Source organism: Amblyomma maculatum, chromosome 5 (genome assembly GCF_055883805.1).
Source record: "Amblyomma maculatum isolate TAMU_Amacu chromosome 5, ASM5588380v1, whole genome shotgun sequence".
Taxonomy (NCBI): domain Eukaryota; kingdom Metazoa; phylum Arthropoda; class Arachnida; order Ixodida; family Ixodidae; genus Amblyomma; species Amblyomma maculatum.
The window spans coordinates 116,640,732-116,657,068 of NC_139348.1; the positions used below are offsets into that span (position 1 = coordinate 116,640,732).

At 42.8% G+C, this 16,337-nt stretch overlaps 1 protein-coding gene across 1 annotated transcript in view; it reads right to left on the reverse strand.

Moving 5' to 3' along the window:
• Positions 1 to 16,337, reverse strand: part of LOC146189304 (fatty acid synthase-like) — a 75,170-nt gene that overhangs the window by 25,578 nt on the left and 33,255 nt on the right. Inside the window, exons 9-14 of the mRNA XM_084605230.1 lie at positions 15,942 to 16,145; positions 10,793 to 11,006; positions 6,315 to 6,569; positions 5,434 to 5,484; positions 3,838 to 4,534; positions 995 to 1,149 (exon numbers count right to left, since the gene is read on the reverse strand). Coding sequence (XP_084461356.1) covers positions 995 to 1,149; positions 3,838 to 4,534; positions 5,434 to 5,484; positions 6,315 to 6,569; positions 10,793 to 11,006; positions 15,942 to 16,145 — 1,576 coding nt within the window. The remainder of the gene's footprint in view (positions 1 to 994; positions 1,150 to 3,837; positions 4,535 to 5,433; positions 5,485 to 6,314; positions 6,570 to 10,792; positions 11,007 to 15,941; positions 16,146 to 16,337) is intronic.

Below are 16,337 nucleotides of genomic sequence, written 5' to 3' on the forward strand. Positions count from 1 at the left end.
CAGGATAGAAAACAAGACTTCATGCGGCACATATTCGAAATCTTTTTTTCAGATCAGTCGGTAGGAAGGGTACTTGTTCCTGTAATAGTTCGCAACACTCAAGCACCATCTTTGCGATATGTATGCTTGAAGCAATAGTGCGTCCTTTGATCCCACAAGTTTGGTGTGGCTCAACTATTTTCTCTATTGCTGATTGAAGTCTTCGCGCTACCACCTTCATAATATCTTATAGTCTGTGCAAATGAAATTGAACTGTGTGCTGAGCCTTGTTGCAACTTTTCAAGCACAACGCCGACACCGGCTTTTCTGCGACACGGGAGCCTCAACGCTATCGCGTTAATATATTAGTTGACTGCTCCTTTCTAGCAGTGATTGATAGACATGATCACCAAAACAAAATAAATAACGTAACTTCGCCATTGCATTTTGCACATGCATACTTATGTGAGAGGTGCGCAACGATGGTAATTCTTATCTTAAATAGAGAGGCCAGATGTGGGATGTGACATCTGGGGCCGTATTCCAAGTTTCGTAGTTAATGAAAGTGTCACTATCTCACGTGACCTTCAGTCATCTGATTGGTGGAAACGCCTGAACCGGATGCCACTACCACTTCCTGTTCCAGCATTTCGACCAGTCAGATGACTTGAGGTTAGTGAGACTGCGGCACTTTTAATGAAGACGCAAACTCCGAATACGGCTTCTGCGTACAAATATCAACTAAGTTTCTGTTCCTAATTGTTCGTCTTTCCGCTGACAGAAATGCGAAAGCGTGTTACGATATGTTTTGTACGCTCGCGGTCGGATAAATGCAAACATTGCCCCAGCGTGTCCTTCCTCTTCCGTACGTTAGACTAAGCTAGCTCGTAATCTTTTCTTTTCAACACTAACGCGTCCACTCCATAATTTTTTATTAACAGCCATGCTTCTGTACGCACGTCAATTGCCCTGTTGATTTTCCTGCTAGCTGGGATCTGCTAAAAAAGCGCCTCACCTGTCTTAACGGCAGCATGTCGATAGGATCCCCAATGGCCGTTCTGGTAGACGTTCATGACCAGGTCCCCTTCCATCACGTCCTTGTATGCCGGATTGTTGGATCTAAGGTCAGTCATATTGCCCGGTTGATCAATCGAAGTGTCGAGTATACACCTATAAGCAGCGAAGGCAGCACAATAAATTCGCAGCATGCACGTTCTAGTTTTGACATATAAAAATGAACACACAAACTCTCTTACTACAAATATGATTCTGAAATCTACGCTAAGTACGTAGCATTGAAAATACGATTATGCCTTTCAGTTTTTCTACAGAGCGATTATAGAGCGGATGGGTATATCACTACCCAAAGTAGGTAGGTCTACTGAGGGTCCTAACTGGCCTCCTAAGGCAGTCTGACGGGGTTCGTGAGGTGAGCTCAGTGTACAACTTTGGCCGAGATACAAAATGTCAGAAAGCACTGGATAACATGGAAGCAAGCGTTGTAACACAAAACACATGTTATCAAGAGCAAACTCAAAATGTCTGCGAGAAATTAAATCTGATTCAGTTTCATTTATTATGCTAAACTCTATACGTATTTCTGGAATAGTGACGTGGGTGAAATTCTATTTTACTGGCATCTGATATAAAAAGCGATACTGAGGTATGATGCATAGAGCACAAAAATAACTGTCCATTTTATTTAAACACAACCAGATGCTGCTCCTAAGTATTTTAAAATAAGTTTTTTAAACAACAGGCATTTTAAACAATAAACACTAAGTGTATTAAACAACAGGCAAATAAGCAAAAATGTGCGACTCCCAATAACAGTACCTGAGGTCTGCTTATATCACGCAGCACTTAGCGAGCGCATGAAAAAGGGTAAGGTTCAATCCGTAGCTAATATTTTATCCTGTGTGAGAAGTAAGAGGATCGGAAGAAATATTTTATTGCGTGTATCCAGCAGTTATTTTGCATAGAAGAAGAGGGTTATCATTTTCTTTGTCAAGAAAGAAGTTCTTGCGTTTATAGTAGGTTCACTCTAGAACAAATTTTCCTTCAGTGTACTTTCAGCTTAGACAGTCATTGTGAAAAGGAAAATAGATTTTGTGCTTGCAAAAAAGTCTTTGCTTTCGTAATGTCTCAATATAGATTTGTCTGAACGACCTTACGGCAGACAGGCGACGACTAAAGACCAGCCACAGCTCACAGCTGCCTTGAAGAGAAATACAATACGAAGCTTGTGAAATCTACGATTCGTAGTAGCATACAGAAAGACTGACGCCGACTACTCAGCATTTTTAAGAGCGTACTCCGGTACGTATTTGTAAGCATTCGGGTTAAGCATTCGGTGCTTAGTACTTCGGTGCTTAGTAGTGCAGTTAGTACTTGAATAGTTTCAGACGCTGGCAGTTTTAGGAAGTTGGGCTATTTCTTACCGATCGCATTAGGGTTGACCCGGTGCAGCTCGTATCTGTGATGTGTAATGAAAGGGGCACGAGTAGCACGGAAGTGGGCTGCTTTGTAACGCCTTGATAACAGCAGTGCCGACGACTAGAGTTGTTAACTATAGCATGCCTACACTCAACTCTGAAAGGATGAGCAAGTATGAGAAATTTATCCTAGACGTGTCTGTGATCGCATGAGCGGAAGGCGGGAAAGTCCTTAGGTCTTTAAAAGAGAGCCATGAAAACGATATTTGTGTTCGCTGTCACTCCAAACCATGAGAATGATATCGCTGTTCTCAGCTCGTACACTAACAGACATGACAGATATAAGAGCTATATAACTTAAACCGTAATTTATTTAGTGCCCATTGCTTCTATGTGCGGGAATTTGTTTTACGACTCTTTTGCCGTTCTCTCAGCAGGACCGCTGCCACAAAGACAGAAGAAACACAAGGACTGCAGCTGTAATATTGCTCGATGATTTAAAAAGAACAATATTTGCTCTGCGCGAGCTTATCCAGATAATAGACTCGGATACCTTCGACATAACTTCGAAAGACATTTGTTTCCCAATTCATGACCAAATGGTGTGGCTTGTCGTGCTAGTTTTGTAACAGACTGAAACCTGTTTTCAGCTTCAATAGTAGCCTGAAGCAGACTTCATCACTGACGTCAAATGGCAGTGGTGTTAGAGCCCAGGTGGTGGCGAAAATGTTACAAACTGAAATATCGCTTGACAGGGTTCGCCCCATCTCAGCTCTTCTACAAATGGGTGGTGTATGTATTGAGCGAAGAGGCTTAATTCGCTGATTATTGTAGTGTCATAAATTCTAATTCTCTCGATTTCACTAATAGGAGATACAGTACAGACAAGAATAAAGTCTGGAGTACCTACCTGACGTGGTCTCCACCAGCCTCGTGGCGAAGGCATTTGGCTAAACCGACGACTCCACTCGACCCCGTGGCAAGGAACCACAGATTTTCACTAACTGGTTTGCTTTCATATTCGTTGACCTTGTGCTTGATGGTTTCCGCCAAATCGCTTGTTAATCTGGGTATCCGAATCACTTCCACCTTTCTTTCTTGCAGAGGAAGTTTTCTGAACAGCAGGAGCGCTGACGTATTGTTGGACTTTAGACTGACCAGACGAAAGCCGCACACGGAGAAATGTGTCTTCATTTTGCTGATAGTATGTACTTGAAACTCAAATTTGCCTCGTCCATCGAGAAACATTTCCGCACTGGTGAGGGCAGTGCGTAGGGATACGAGAACAAAACCGTTCACTTTGGACAGTCCATGTAGTTCTTCAGCCAATCCTTTAAGATCCTTAGAAGTCAGTGCATTCCCACGCATAGCAATCAAGTCTACTTTTGTCTGTTTGCTTGTGGCTGTGAGTGATTGGTCCCACCTGACCACGTTAGCACCTTCTGGAACCTCCTTATTCTCGAGTTTGTCTGGCGACGTAAGAGCCACGGTGTACTGAACCCTCAATAACTTGTTAGACTGAGAGAGAAGTGGAAGAATCCAGGGAGCGAAGAGCGAGACTTGGGAAGCAAGTTCAAGAACTCGGATCTTCTTGACGCTTGTATTCTCAACCACGACACTGAGGAGGTGTCCCAAGGCATCGTCTGTGAATAGCGCTGTGTTAAGGAGGTCATTTTCAATGTTTTCTTCATTAACCACGTGTGCACTCTTGATGGGGATATCTAGCGAAGAATCAATGCTTCGATTTCGTGCAAAGGCCAGAAGAGTTTGAAGAATGCCCTGTTTTTCAGAACACTTCTCGAGGTAGGATTTTAAAATATTTGTGGGCATATCACGGCTGCTTTTTGTAATGTCGGAGTTGAAATATTCTTCTGTACTACTTGAGTCGAGCAGACGCTGGACGAAGCTGCAGCATACGTTTATGTATTCTTGCACATCAGCTTCTCTGTTGACTGTGGTGACTTCGTCGTCCATGTATGGCAAAAAGCAGTGCTGTTCTAAGGTTGGCACAAACAGTTCAGTGCACCGCGTTGAGCTGCTTGTAACGATGCCTCGCAGCAAGACGCCTCCAGCCCGGCACATGCTTTTGCGGTGGTTATAGATGACGTCAACGCCTGTGCCTGTTAAAGGAGAAGACGGCGAGGGAAGGAAAAATAAGATCGTTATTTTATGCGTTGTTGCATGCATCTGAGAATGGGCGCAGTATATTAGCCGTGTAAATTGCTCATGAAGTGAATTTATTTTTTTTTCGTCCGGTGACTTTTTTCGTCCGTTGACCGGTTAACAAAGATATTCTTCTTCATATCACATGTTTTTAACAACTGTTGATATATTCCCATAGTGAGAGGACGGAAGGTTCACTTTGATGACATCAAAGTGTAGAAACAGAGAAATATGTTTTCTATTCACAACTGCTAGGGTGATATTCCAGACCCGCGTAAGATAATCGAGCTACCATACAAAACACACCCTCAAACAGTGCAAATACGGAAGATAGAATGTACATACATTACAAATTTGAGCTACCATACAAAACACATCCTCAAACAGTGCAAATACGAAAGATAGAATGTACATACATTACAAACTTGAGCTACCATACAAAACACATCCTCAAACAGTGCAAATACGAAGGTAGAATGTACATACATTACAAACTTGAGCTACCATACAAAACACATCCTCAAACAGTGCAAATACGGAAGATAGAGTGTACATACATTACAAACTTGAGCTACCATACAAAACACATCCTAAAACAGTGCAAATACGGAAGATAGAATGTACATTACAAACTTTATCGTTCTCTCATGAGGCACATAACAAATGGGACCTTTTGTCCGCCATAGTGTTAAAGGTTTCACAAGAATGTAAAAGTTTCAAGACAAGCACTAACCACATTTTAGGGACGTTTGAATGAAACGGGCGTGGACTCTGGGGTCGAGAAGACAGAATTGGAGTCGACAAGGCGTATTAGCTGTTCGCAGCGTGCTTGTGAGTGTGGCAAACTGAAACATACTCTCGGTGAATGTCACCCAGTTGTCCGCCCATTTCAGCTTGCCGAACGGCTCTGTGCGAAAGAAAAAAGCATTACTACATATAACATGTCTCCTTCAATGCAAGATACGCTTTACTGAACAAAGTGCGCCTAGAGCTGCTGTTGAGTTGGGAGCAATCTTAGTTTATTGTCACAAGCGCTTTAAGTTACAGATGAAGGTTTTCTATTGCGTTGAAATTATGCCAGCGCGGTTAACCTATATCATATCAGCGAAATGCCTTTAGTGGTGGTATTGTTTAGTTAGAGAGTAGTGGAACGTGCCTACTCGCGACTAAACTCGATATTCTCAGCGGACATTTAAACGGTGTTCAGCGCGCGTTGCTTTGTGGAACGTAGGGCTTATGCTTAATTTTGGTAGCACACAGAAGCCAAGGACTAAAACTGCTACAGTATATAGCGATTACAATGTATTCGTAATGGGTCTTTTTCTTGCTCTTTAATACTTCGATTGCCTTGTTTTCTGACATTTTGTTATATACCTCGTCCGCATTTCTTTGGGTATTGACGGCTCTTCGGCCAATATTGTTGAGGAAACAACTGAACGACTTTGCTTTTTGCTGGCTCACTGTTATTTCTGCAGTGCGAATAGTGTTATTCGAAATTTTCTTGTTTCCTAACGAACCTATCAGTATCACTTGTAGGAAACGATTTTCGTAAATAGGTTTTCTAAGGTTCTTCCCGTGGCAAACGAATTTCCTCTGCCACCTTTGGTAACCCGCCAAGCATGCCAGATGGGTGTAGCACGTCAACTTCTTACGTGTGCACAACAATACCCCTGACTCCTGCTAATGCTCTAATGTAAAAATGTTAAAAAAGGTGCTGACTGTCTTAATAAAACTTACTCTGAATTCCAGCTTTGATGATACCCTTGAACGCGAGGCCGTACTCGTACCCTCGCATCCGTAACTCCCGGTATACGTCATCTGACTCCATTTCTTCAATATTAGTTTCTACCTCCGCTTTCGAGAGGTATTCTTCGTCAATCGACATTTCTTCCACTGCAATGCGGACTGTGCCACTCGCTGCCACAAGGCCGGCTTGGCGGACTTCAAATTCGCCCGATATGTGCATGATGCTTACCGAGAACTGCACAGAGTCTAAATACACACGAAAGAACAGGAAATCAGCATGTATGCACTGTAACAAAACTGATATCAGAACGATACAAGATCTGGATTCAGTAGAGACGTGGGAACGACAAAGATGCGCTGATGTCTGACCGAGACGAAGTATATTGGGGCATTCATTACTGCTATTAAGGCGAGATGCACAACGAAACGAGGACGAAATGAGCAGAAAACATAAATACACTTGCAAAGACAGGAGCTCATAGAAAAACAATTGTGCTTTGCAGAAAATCTTGTTCAGGCAAATGATTCGTACTTGTTTAAAAGCTAAGCGGTTTTGTCTTTTGACTGATGTCGCTAAATCAGCCCGATGAAATGTTTCGACGTCTGTATAATTTTTGACTACAACCTCAACTCTTCTAATGGAATTTCAGTGGGGACGTAGTAAAAGTCTTGTGTACAGGCGATGCCATTATATGTCAAAGAATCTCAGCTGGTTGAAACTGAGGTGCTCCTCATGGCTGATGTTGCTTTAGGGCATCTAGAATTCCACCGTACCGTACCATACCGTATTGTACCATACCGTAGCATACTGATCCGCACCGTGCCCTACCCTAGCGTACCATACCGAAGAAAAAGATATTCCCTTGTATGCCCTGTATGGTTATGTTTTGCATCTAGCTGCCCCTTTCCTCAGTGCCACTTTATGCACATGTCCAAAGGCTGCCGCTTCACAGGTTGTGCTCACAGAAATGTGGAACTAAACGTTCCGACGTAATTCAGACCTGATAGGGAGCACAATTTTATGTTGGAGTATGGAGTTTATACAGACAACAGCAGACAACAGCCCACACCTCTAGTGTATATAAAATATAAAAAAAACATCATGCAACACTTACATATGATATATAAAAGGTACCAATACATGCAGTATTCACTGGATATTCAAATCAACAGACCACGCACTCAATAACATAAATTTCACAGCAAAAATATTTGCACAAAAAAGATTGCATATGAGAAAAATACAGTTACTACCACCATTGAAATTATAGGGGATATTCATTTAAATATTGTTTTAAGTTCTATTTAAATACCCTAGGTGCCAATGAAAATTCCACATTTGGTGTGTCGTTGATGAGGGATGGCACCTGAAAAGTTAATTTCTGTTTTCCATAGTTGGTTCGAGTAATAGGTACAAGTTTTTTCGTGTTCGCAGATCATACGTTACTGTAGATCTATCAGGTAGAGTAGTACACAGCCTATTATTGTGAATGTACTGCAGATGACGAAAGTAGTAAATCTGTTTAGCGGCTAATATGGCATATTTTTTAAATAAGGGTTCTGTACGCAAGTTGCGCAGTATACCGTAATCACCTTCAATAGCTCGAAGGGCTTTTTTTTTTTTTTGGCGAACAAGCAACTTATTAATATTTGTAGAAGTTCTGTTTCGTTTATATAGCTCTGGTTGGTAAACGGTGTGCGCTAAAATTTGTTTTATTGTTTTTAGAAAGTAGAACTAACAAGACAAGAAGAGCAATATTTCATTTTTGGAAATTTGCAGGGAAGATAAGTATTTGTTTAGTCCTTAATGCCATGAGGAGCCAATATTATTGCAAAAGCAATACTACGACAGCCAAAGCGAGACCTTCGGTGGCCGGTGATACGCCGTGAAGAGGCGTAGCTACGGTCGCCTCATAAAAAATCTACCTGCCATGAATTTGAATTCACGTTACCCATATATGCTACGGGCTTGAGCTGCCAACTCGGATCGCTCCTTTCATATGGGAGGGTGATATCGGAATGAGCCTGCCGGAACCGCTTGCATTCTCGTTACCCCTACGACACGCAGGCACATCCATACGGCTTGCTTGAAGCGTCATTTTATATGTGCGCTGGTAGCTTACGCTCTCGCGCCATACTCCTAAACGATGAGGTTAAGTGTCAGTAATAGGACGGAATAGAGGAATAATGTAGCAGGTAAAAGAAGCTTCCCCCGTTGCTTTCGCAATTCAACTAGGGTTTACCAGAGCTAAACCGCAAATTTTTGTATAATCTAAATCAATTACTGATGCAAGCCAGTGTTCTCAACCCGCTAAAATCCTCTATATGCAATATTTGAAAGAAAACTAAACTTTTTTATCATCTTACAATTTTGTTATTTGGTTGTAAACAATAGAGCCAGTATTACCAATATATTAGGCAACACTTTTTCCTCTTGTGACAAAAAATTATGACCACGAATGCTATTAGTTTCTGGAATACATCGCCTGTTTTCTATAGGTATTAGTATTTAAAACTGCAAGAGCGCTTCTTGCTTTCTTGACTACAAACTTTAGAATGAGTTTGAGCGACCAAAACGCACTGTCTTTTTCATCGTGGTATGCGGGGCCCTCTGTGGATAATTATCCGCTCGCATCGTCGGTACTTGGTGAGATTGCAGCGCTGCGGCCAACATGCAGCTTCATATCGTGCCGATAACTTGGATTACATTTGCAAAGAATTCATACTTTTAGCAGCATTGACTCAGCCTTCGGAGCTCGGCTCGAATAAACAAGATCGGATTAGTCGCTCTTAGATTTGAGAATGTTTATTTGATTGAACCTGCGTTCAAGCTTTGTGTTACGCCAGAGCAGCATCCACATGGAGAGCAATCTCCTCAATTTGGAAGATGGGAGTTTGTCTAAACCAACTTTGTACTTTTTAACTTTTTCTGAGAATTCGGGTTTGCTTCAACGGTTGTACCAGGGGACGGAAAGGAACTTCTTTATTGCAGCAATTTTTCTGGTTGCACTTATGAATCCCATGAGTCACGAACAAGTCTTTACCTACACAAAGAGCGTTCGTTTTGCATTTGGAACTTCCAGTACTCAGTCTCGAAACTGGGCTATGCAGGCCCTATTTCCTAAACTTATGGAGATACTTGATAGGATCCAGTCTTCCAGACCGCATGACCGGTAGAAGCAGACTCGTCGATCGCATTAAGAAAATGTGCCATAAATAATAAGGAGTTGTATTTGGCGTATTCTAAAATTCACTACTTTGGCACTTCAGTGACATCACAGTTGATAGCTACGCTTTCTTTCAGAACTAAATATAACCTTAAAAAAGTCAGACTACCCTAAAAATATATTTAGGACCATCGAAAGCGGCCAAAAAAGTGCTAGCAGGGTTAAAAAGTAGTTAAAAATTCCACCTCCAGAACTACAATTCTCCAGCTAAACAGAGTAAAAATCCGCTCAAGTTGGCAGGAAAACCGCCAACCTGGCAAGACTGTATAATATATGGTCCAACAGTCTGCATAGGCGCTCAAATTTCAGTAATCAGTAAACAAATACTATCTTTACTGAGAATACTGCCGACAACGTGCGATTAAGCGGTGTCCCGAAGCGACTATAACTCGCCCCTTAGAAACTTGTTTAAGAGACAAAGCTCGTCTGTAAAGGGAGCTACGGTAGCATATAATTACGGCAGACGCGAACACCTTGGAATTGAGCCCACTAGCTATCGGTTTGTTTTGTTCTGAAATGTGTCGCCAGCTCCTTTAAACAAGAGTGGCTGCTGCTTAGTGTCTTAAAACTGCGAGAGCGAACGTAATTAAGCCTAGGGCAGTCGAGAGCATCCATTTTGTTTTAGTGCGTACCACTACTGTCCGCGATCAAGGATTTCGCTGGTGGCGGTCCGACGCCTACACTCTCGCTCCTCCCCCCCCCTCCCCCCCCCCTCCCCCCTCCTCCTTCCTCTCTCTCCGTGGCCTTGAGGCGCAAAGGAGACTGGCGACTTCGCGAGCCTAGGTGGCGTTACGCCGCTTCGCGCGTCTTAGCCAATGAGAAGGCGAAGCGGCCACATAGCTGCAGCCAATGAGATAATGCTACGTACCACAGTTGCGGCCATCGCCAGGCCATGTTGCACAAGCGCGTGTTACTTCGGACCGAATAGCCGCGTGTCGCTCGCCCACCCTCATATTCGGACTCTCTTCCTATAGCGTCCATTGCTTCTCTGACTTCACAGACAGCAGATGTGAACGCGCGGTTCTCCTTCGACCTCGGCTTCGAGTCGTTGCCGGGCCGTTGGTGATAAGAACCACTGCAGATGGTGTGAAGAGAGTTAAGGACGCGGCTGCGCCCCACTTTTGATTGGCGTCGCTATGGATGAAGCCGGGCCGTCTGGTAGTGCGGCGTAAGCAGTGCTACGGACCTCCTTCGCATTTGATAAACTATGCAAATTGGCTTTATGATTTTTCTGCGGCTTACCACTTGGCGACAAAGTCGTTGCCTGATGTACAGTGACGTTTTCAAAGATCACTGGAACCTCGTTGTAAGGCTTGCCGCATCGTTTGGCCAGATACTTCCAGACCAGCAAAAGGTAGCCACTGAAAGGGAACAGCACCTGGCCGCCAATCTTATGGTCCGCCAAATATCGGTCTTCATTAGCGCCGAGGTCTATTTTGACGAGTTCTTCGGAAGGCTGCGTATTCACCAAGTTGAGAGACGTTATTACTGGGATGCGAGCTACGTGGTAAACCTTAACTTACTGCTTAAAATAATGTGTTGAATGTAACGAGAACTACTGCGTTATTGTCAGGTTTCTAATGTTGTTTATGGTAAAAACAATCCCTTAGAAGAATGATTTCATAGCACATAATTGCCTATAACTCGTAAATCTGGTCACTGAGCGCTCAGCATAAAACAGAAAACCACGGAAACGTTACAACCACTCGAGTAAAACTGCGCTCACATTTCGAAAGAGCGCGCATTAGGAACCGTCGAAGGCGACGGTGGATCGACTTGGTACTGTGAAAGTGAGAACTCCAAGTCAGAATTCCAAGTGATCGATCACTCGCACAAACATCGGCGCACGTCGGGTACGTTTACATGCAGCGGCAGCTCAGAAGAGGAGGAAAGACTGACACTTGACGAAGTCTCCTGAAGTGGAGCAGTCCGTTATTAACGTTCCTGAGGGCGTCTCCGATACAAAAACGCACCGTGGTGCCAGCGCCGATGCATTGCTGCATCGCACCTTGAGAGCACAGTTATTTTACTGTCCGCCGTCAGTGTTTCCCCGAACCTGAGTGCTCATCAGATTTCTCATCAAGAATGCCTTTTCAAAATTGTGCGTCCATCTGAATGCTAGTTACGCGAATGCTTGCGAAGCGCACTGCGATGTATCAATGCCGGCCTGTCGAGAATTGAATACTTGCTTGTTGACAGTGCACTCACGAAATATCAATATTTTATTCAGCGAGGATATTGCCTGAGCTGTAATTTGTGCTGACAGGTGTACGATGAAAAAGAACCTATGCAAAATACGTCTCACAGCAACTAGAGCCCCTCACTGACTTCATTTTTTTTTCAAAGGTTCCCCACTCTTACATGTGGAGTAAGGTACAGTGGATGAAGATAGGAGGTAAATGTTCACCGAAGGAGTAATTACTGACTAATTCAGCTTTCTTAAATACTTTTTCTGGCAAAGAATTCAAAATAGGAAGTACTAAACTCTCAATATATGCTGTGAAGTTTGCGAGTTTTGTGTTTTGGCATACACCAATTATAATAATTCTTAGTTGGGGCAATGATATTTCTTGGCGCTTCAGTATTATTACAAGTGGGCTGAACTGCATCATGACTGTAGTACAGAGCTAAGGCGTGTCAAAATGCATGGGGCTGGTTGGCCCATGTTTTTGAAGTTTCTATCTCATATTAGTGCAAAGTGAGACGCGAACGTGATAACTTATTATTGTAGCATTTTTTTTAAAGAGAAGGCTTTCATTTTTGATAGGAATTTCAATTTCTACAAGACCGATCAATGCCAGCTTTTATTTTCGTTTCATGCGCTTAAGTCTTGAATAAGCCACATTTTCTAGGCCTCTTTCTCGACTACTGGGGGAAAATATGAGAGGTTTGTATCTTTTTCATAGCAAGCTTACGTTAAAAACTCGCGCATTATCCTATCAACACTGGTAGTTTAACGAAACACATTGTACTTACGTCACGACGTATGATCTTGTTGAAATATTTTCATGTCACAAGACCACTTGAAATGTTTTCGAGAAATCTCGTACCATTGCACAAACGTTAAAAAGAATCACAGTACTATAAAACTGAACGTAGATGATGTGCTTAGAAGCAAGTTTAATCTGACACTGAGCACATATTTGTCTTAAGCACATATTTGTCATGGCCCATGTAAATAAGGCCTAAGATAAAAGTTTTTTTCTTTAACAGTGGGGATGTTACCCACTTTAATAATTTTCAATGAGTTCTACAAGCGGAATATATCATGCGCCGAAATTCAGGGTCGATTCGTTACATTCTTTATATTTCTGAAAGATGTGAATTTGCCCCTAAATAAAAAATTCCTCTGCGACTGATCCGATGAAAACAGCAGGTGTATTTATAAAATGTGCATTAAACCTTAGTTTCTTTTTTCTTGCGGCCAGCGAAAGTGTTCCTGCAATCCTCCCAAATGAGTGGTACCTGTGGGACATGACACTCTCCGAAGGCCTTTCCAGCGAAGATGCGTTGTCCTTTTTTCTCGAAGGAGAGAAACTTTGAAGGAGTAGTGGCAGGGGCCAAAAGACAGATCCGTTAAAAAGTAGCACCCCTTACAGTTTATGAGACAGTAGCAAGAGAGATTTCGAAATAAAACGCAGATATTTTCTCATTATTGATATATTATTAATATTTATCAATACCATTTTTCCAAGGAAGATTTTTTTTTTTATCACCATCCGCAGGCTCTGGGTAACTTCTTGGTCACTACGGACATTTTAGACTATTGCCATTTGCAACAGCAATTTTTTATTTCTTGAGATACCGGCGCAAGTTGTCTAAAGAAATAAACACAAGAGAAGTAACGTCTTTTTTTATAAGACGTTTTTGCAGCATAAATGCTGATATATGTTTCCTTGCGTTCGCGCTATCTGCCCTGAAATGCGCCTTGTACTCAGATTGTCACAGGTCCTCTACGGCCACTCCACTGGACTCCAACGTTGTCGAAGAGACGTGTTTGTTTGTTGGGGTGTTGGCAGCAAAGGTGCGACAGTTGTGCCATGTTTCTGTACGTATTGTGGCTTTCAATATAAAGAAACAATTGCGCAGCTCTTAGCGGTGTTCGTGTGAGGAGGGTATTAATAATTTTAGAACTTTGCATTTGCACACTGCTGTACCCGTGGACACGCAAAAGCGTTAGAAGTTCACGTACTCATTTGCCTCAAGTGTGGGCACTGTCGTAGTAGTTGTGCTCCCTTTAAAGGCAAAATAAGCCGCAGGGACGACGTAAGGCACTGTATCTGTCTATCTAATCTCTGGACCCGAGGAACTTCGTGGCCTCAAAACGATTTAGAAGTACAGAGACATCTCGAGGGTCGACTCGAGTGGTGAAGTAAAAGGGAGATTCTTTGAAGAACGGATGGCTGAGAGCGGTACGTGAAGGTAAATGCAGCAGCAGCAGGCATAGTAAAGCTGTTCTTGGGTTGCTTGCGAGCAGTACCGTTGTACCAGGGGCTTCGTTCGAAATCATAGTCAAGGATTTACCATGGTTCTATCAAGGCTGCGCATTGCGTAGGAGAAGAGACTCCAGGATAGGACGACGAAGCTTAGGAACCCTCCCCCTGCCATAGACCTCTCTGAGTTGCGTAACACTGGCTACGTGTGTGAACTCGCGATATATTTATGATAGATGGCCGGTAGCATGGGCGTTCTTTTACCACTCGCAGCGTAAGTTTGGTTGAAAACCAGGCAGCTTAATTGACATTTTTACAAAAGGTGATCACAGTTCACTTCGGTATACGCTAACATAGCAAACATAACAAAAATAATAAAAACAATTCATAATTGACGATTCATTGCTTGCACATGGTTTTTAAGAACTGTGACACTAAGCTGATAATGAATCACTGAAGCCCTCAACCAAAAAATATTCGTAAGATGGGCCTCCCCAATCTATAAGTACTCAGAAACTTGGTTTTTTTTCTTACAATTTCGTGGAGCAGACATGGTAAGATATATCGAAATATTTGTTTGACAGGACCGCGTGGGGTAAGTGGTAACGACGTATTGGCGGTGAAACAGACTTCCGCTTCTTCGTATGTCATGTAGCTTGAATAAGTGATCTTGCATGATATATCTCTTTCCATGTTTTAGGATGTCGTCGTCCCTTAACTCAAATACCCAAGAGTCTCTTGCGTTCTGCATGCTCGCAAGGGCGCCCCTCAAGTTTCTTATACCTTCTTTCTATGCTAATAAGTTATTGTGAGACCTTAGCACTGTGCTTGCAGCGTGTTCTTTCTTCACTGAACTACGTGTTATTGTATCATATGCCACCATGCTCTAGTGCTACTGCTCACCTCTTATTGCCTGTACCAATCGAGTTATCTTCTCTTCATCCCCACTCCTACTAACTTTTGCACCGAGGACCACAATCAAATTTGGCAAATGTATTCAAAACGTCTCCGTAATACTCACTGATCTTTCGTGGGCACCCTTCTCCAATGAGATGCACTCCTTCCAACTGACGACGTTCCAGGACTGCGTGTGGTCCCAGGCGACCAGGTGTCCGATGCTGGGTGTACCTCGAGGCACTGGCCAAGGAACCGGCGGGTATAAGGGCGAGAGGTCCATTTGAACACCCAGCGTATGCAGCTTCCCCATCGAGCTCAGGAAGAAAGAGACGTTATCTGCATTACGCTTCATGAGACCTACAAAGTTGGCACGGGGACCCATACCGCGCAGTAGGATAGGCTGCAAGAAAAGGACCAACTGATTTTCGAGAGGATCTTTACTAGCTTACCACATGTAAACATAGAATACATAAACCATAAAATACATAGAAACAAATAAATATAGGAAAAGGAAATGAAATATGGGCGACACACAAAAATATGTCATTGTATCAGCTGGAAACCTGAACCATGGTAATGTTTTCACAGTTTAAGGTTATCTTAACGGGACTTTGATTCAAATGAAGAAAGATCATGGCTAGACACGTCTAGAGAAGTTTTACTTCTTATTTTTGAAATGCGTTTCTGATTTGCAACTTCTTGTTTCCCGTCTTATGTCATTGAACGGAGTAACCCTTTCGCCTTGCGTAATATTCCTGTCGCGTCTAGTTGTAGAAGTACTCTCACGAACAGTAAATACAGCACCATGTACATACTGACGCTTTGCTGTGCATTACATAACCTGGTTTAGCTATCAAGAGGGTACTGTGTTTAACAAATTGTTGCCAAATATTTCTCCCTACTTTAAGTACGGTAGGATCGAATTGTGAGCGAGATTAAAATAAACAACGTGAAGATGATTTTTAAAAGAAAGTTTAGTATAATGGTGACGCTTTTTGAAACAAAAGTTTATCAAATTATTTAAGACATTGATGGGTAGGTTGTCTGTCTCTGTTACTCACCTGGAGAAGACAATGAGGTGCTATCTCAACCACGATGGCGTCTGGAGGAACGCGTTGCAAAGCCTGTCGGAATAGCACCGGCGAGAGGACGTTGTTGAGATAGTAGTCGGCCGAGCAATACTTGGCAACCGGTTCATTCCAGCGGTATTCAGGTAAAGACGTGCTGATCCAATGTTCACTGCGGGGTTTAGGCTCAGGAATCACCTGTAGGATGGCCAGGAATCAATAAAATTAGGTGGAATCGTCAACAAGTGTCCTGCTCTGTTATATCGCACATTTTCAGCAGGTTGAAGATTTATGAAGGCAAGCTGCACTCATTCAGCGTTCAAATACAGAAGCTGATGCAGGAGATTAGCAGAGCCTTAAAGACTCTGAGATCCACTTTTTTGCTGCCAG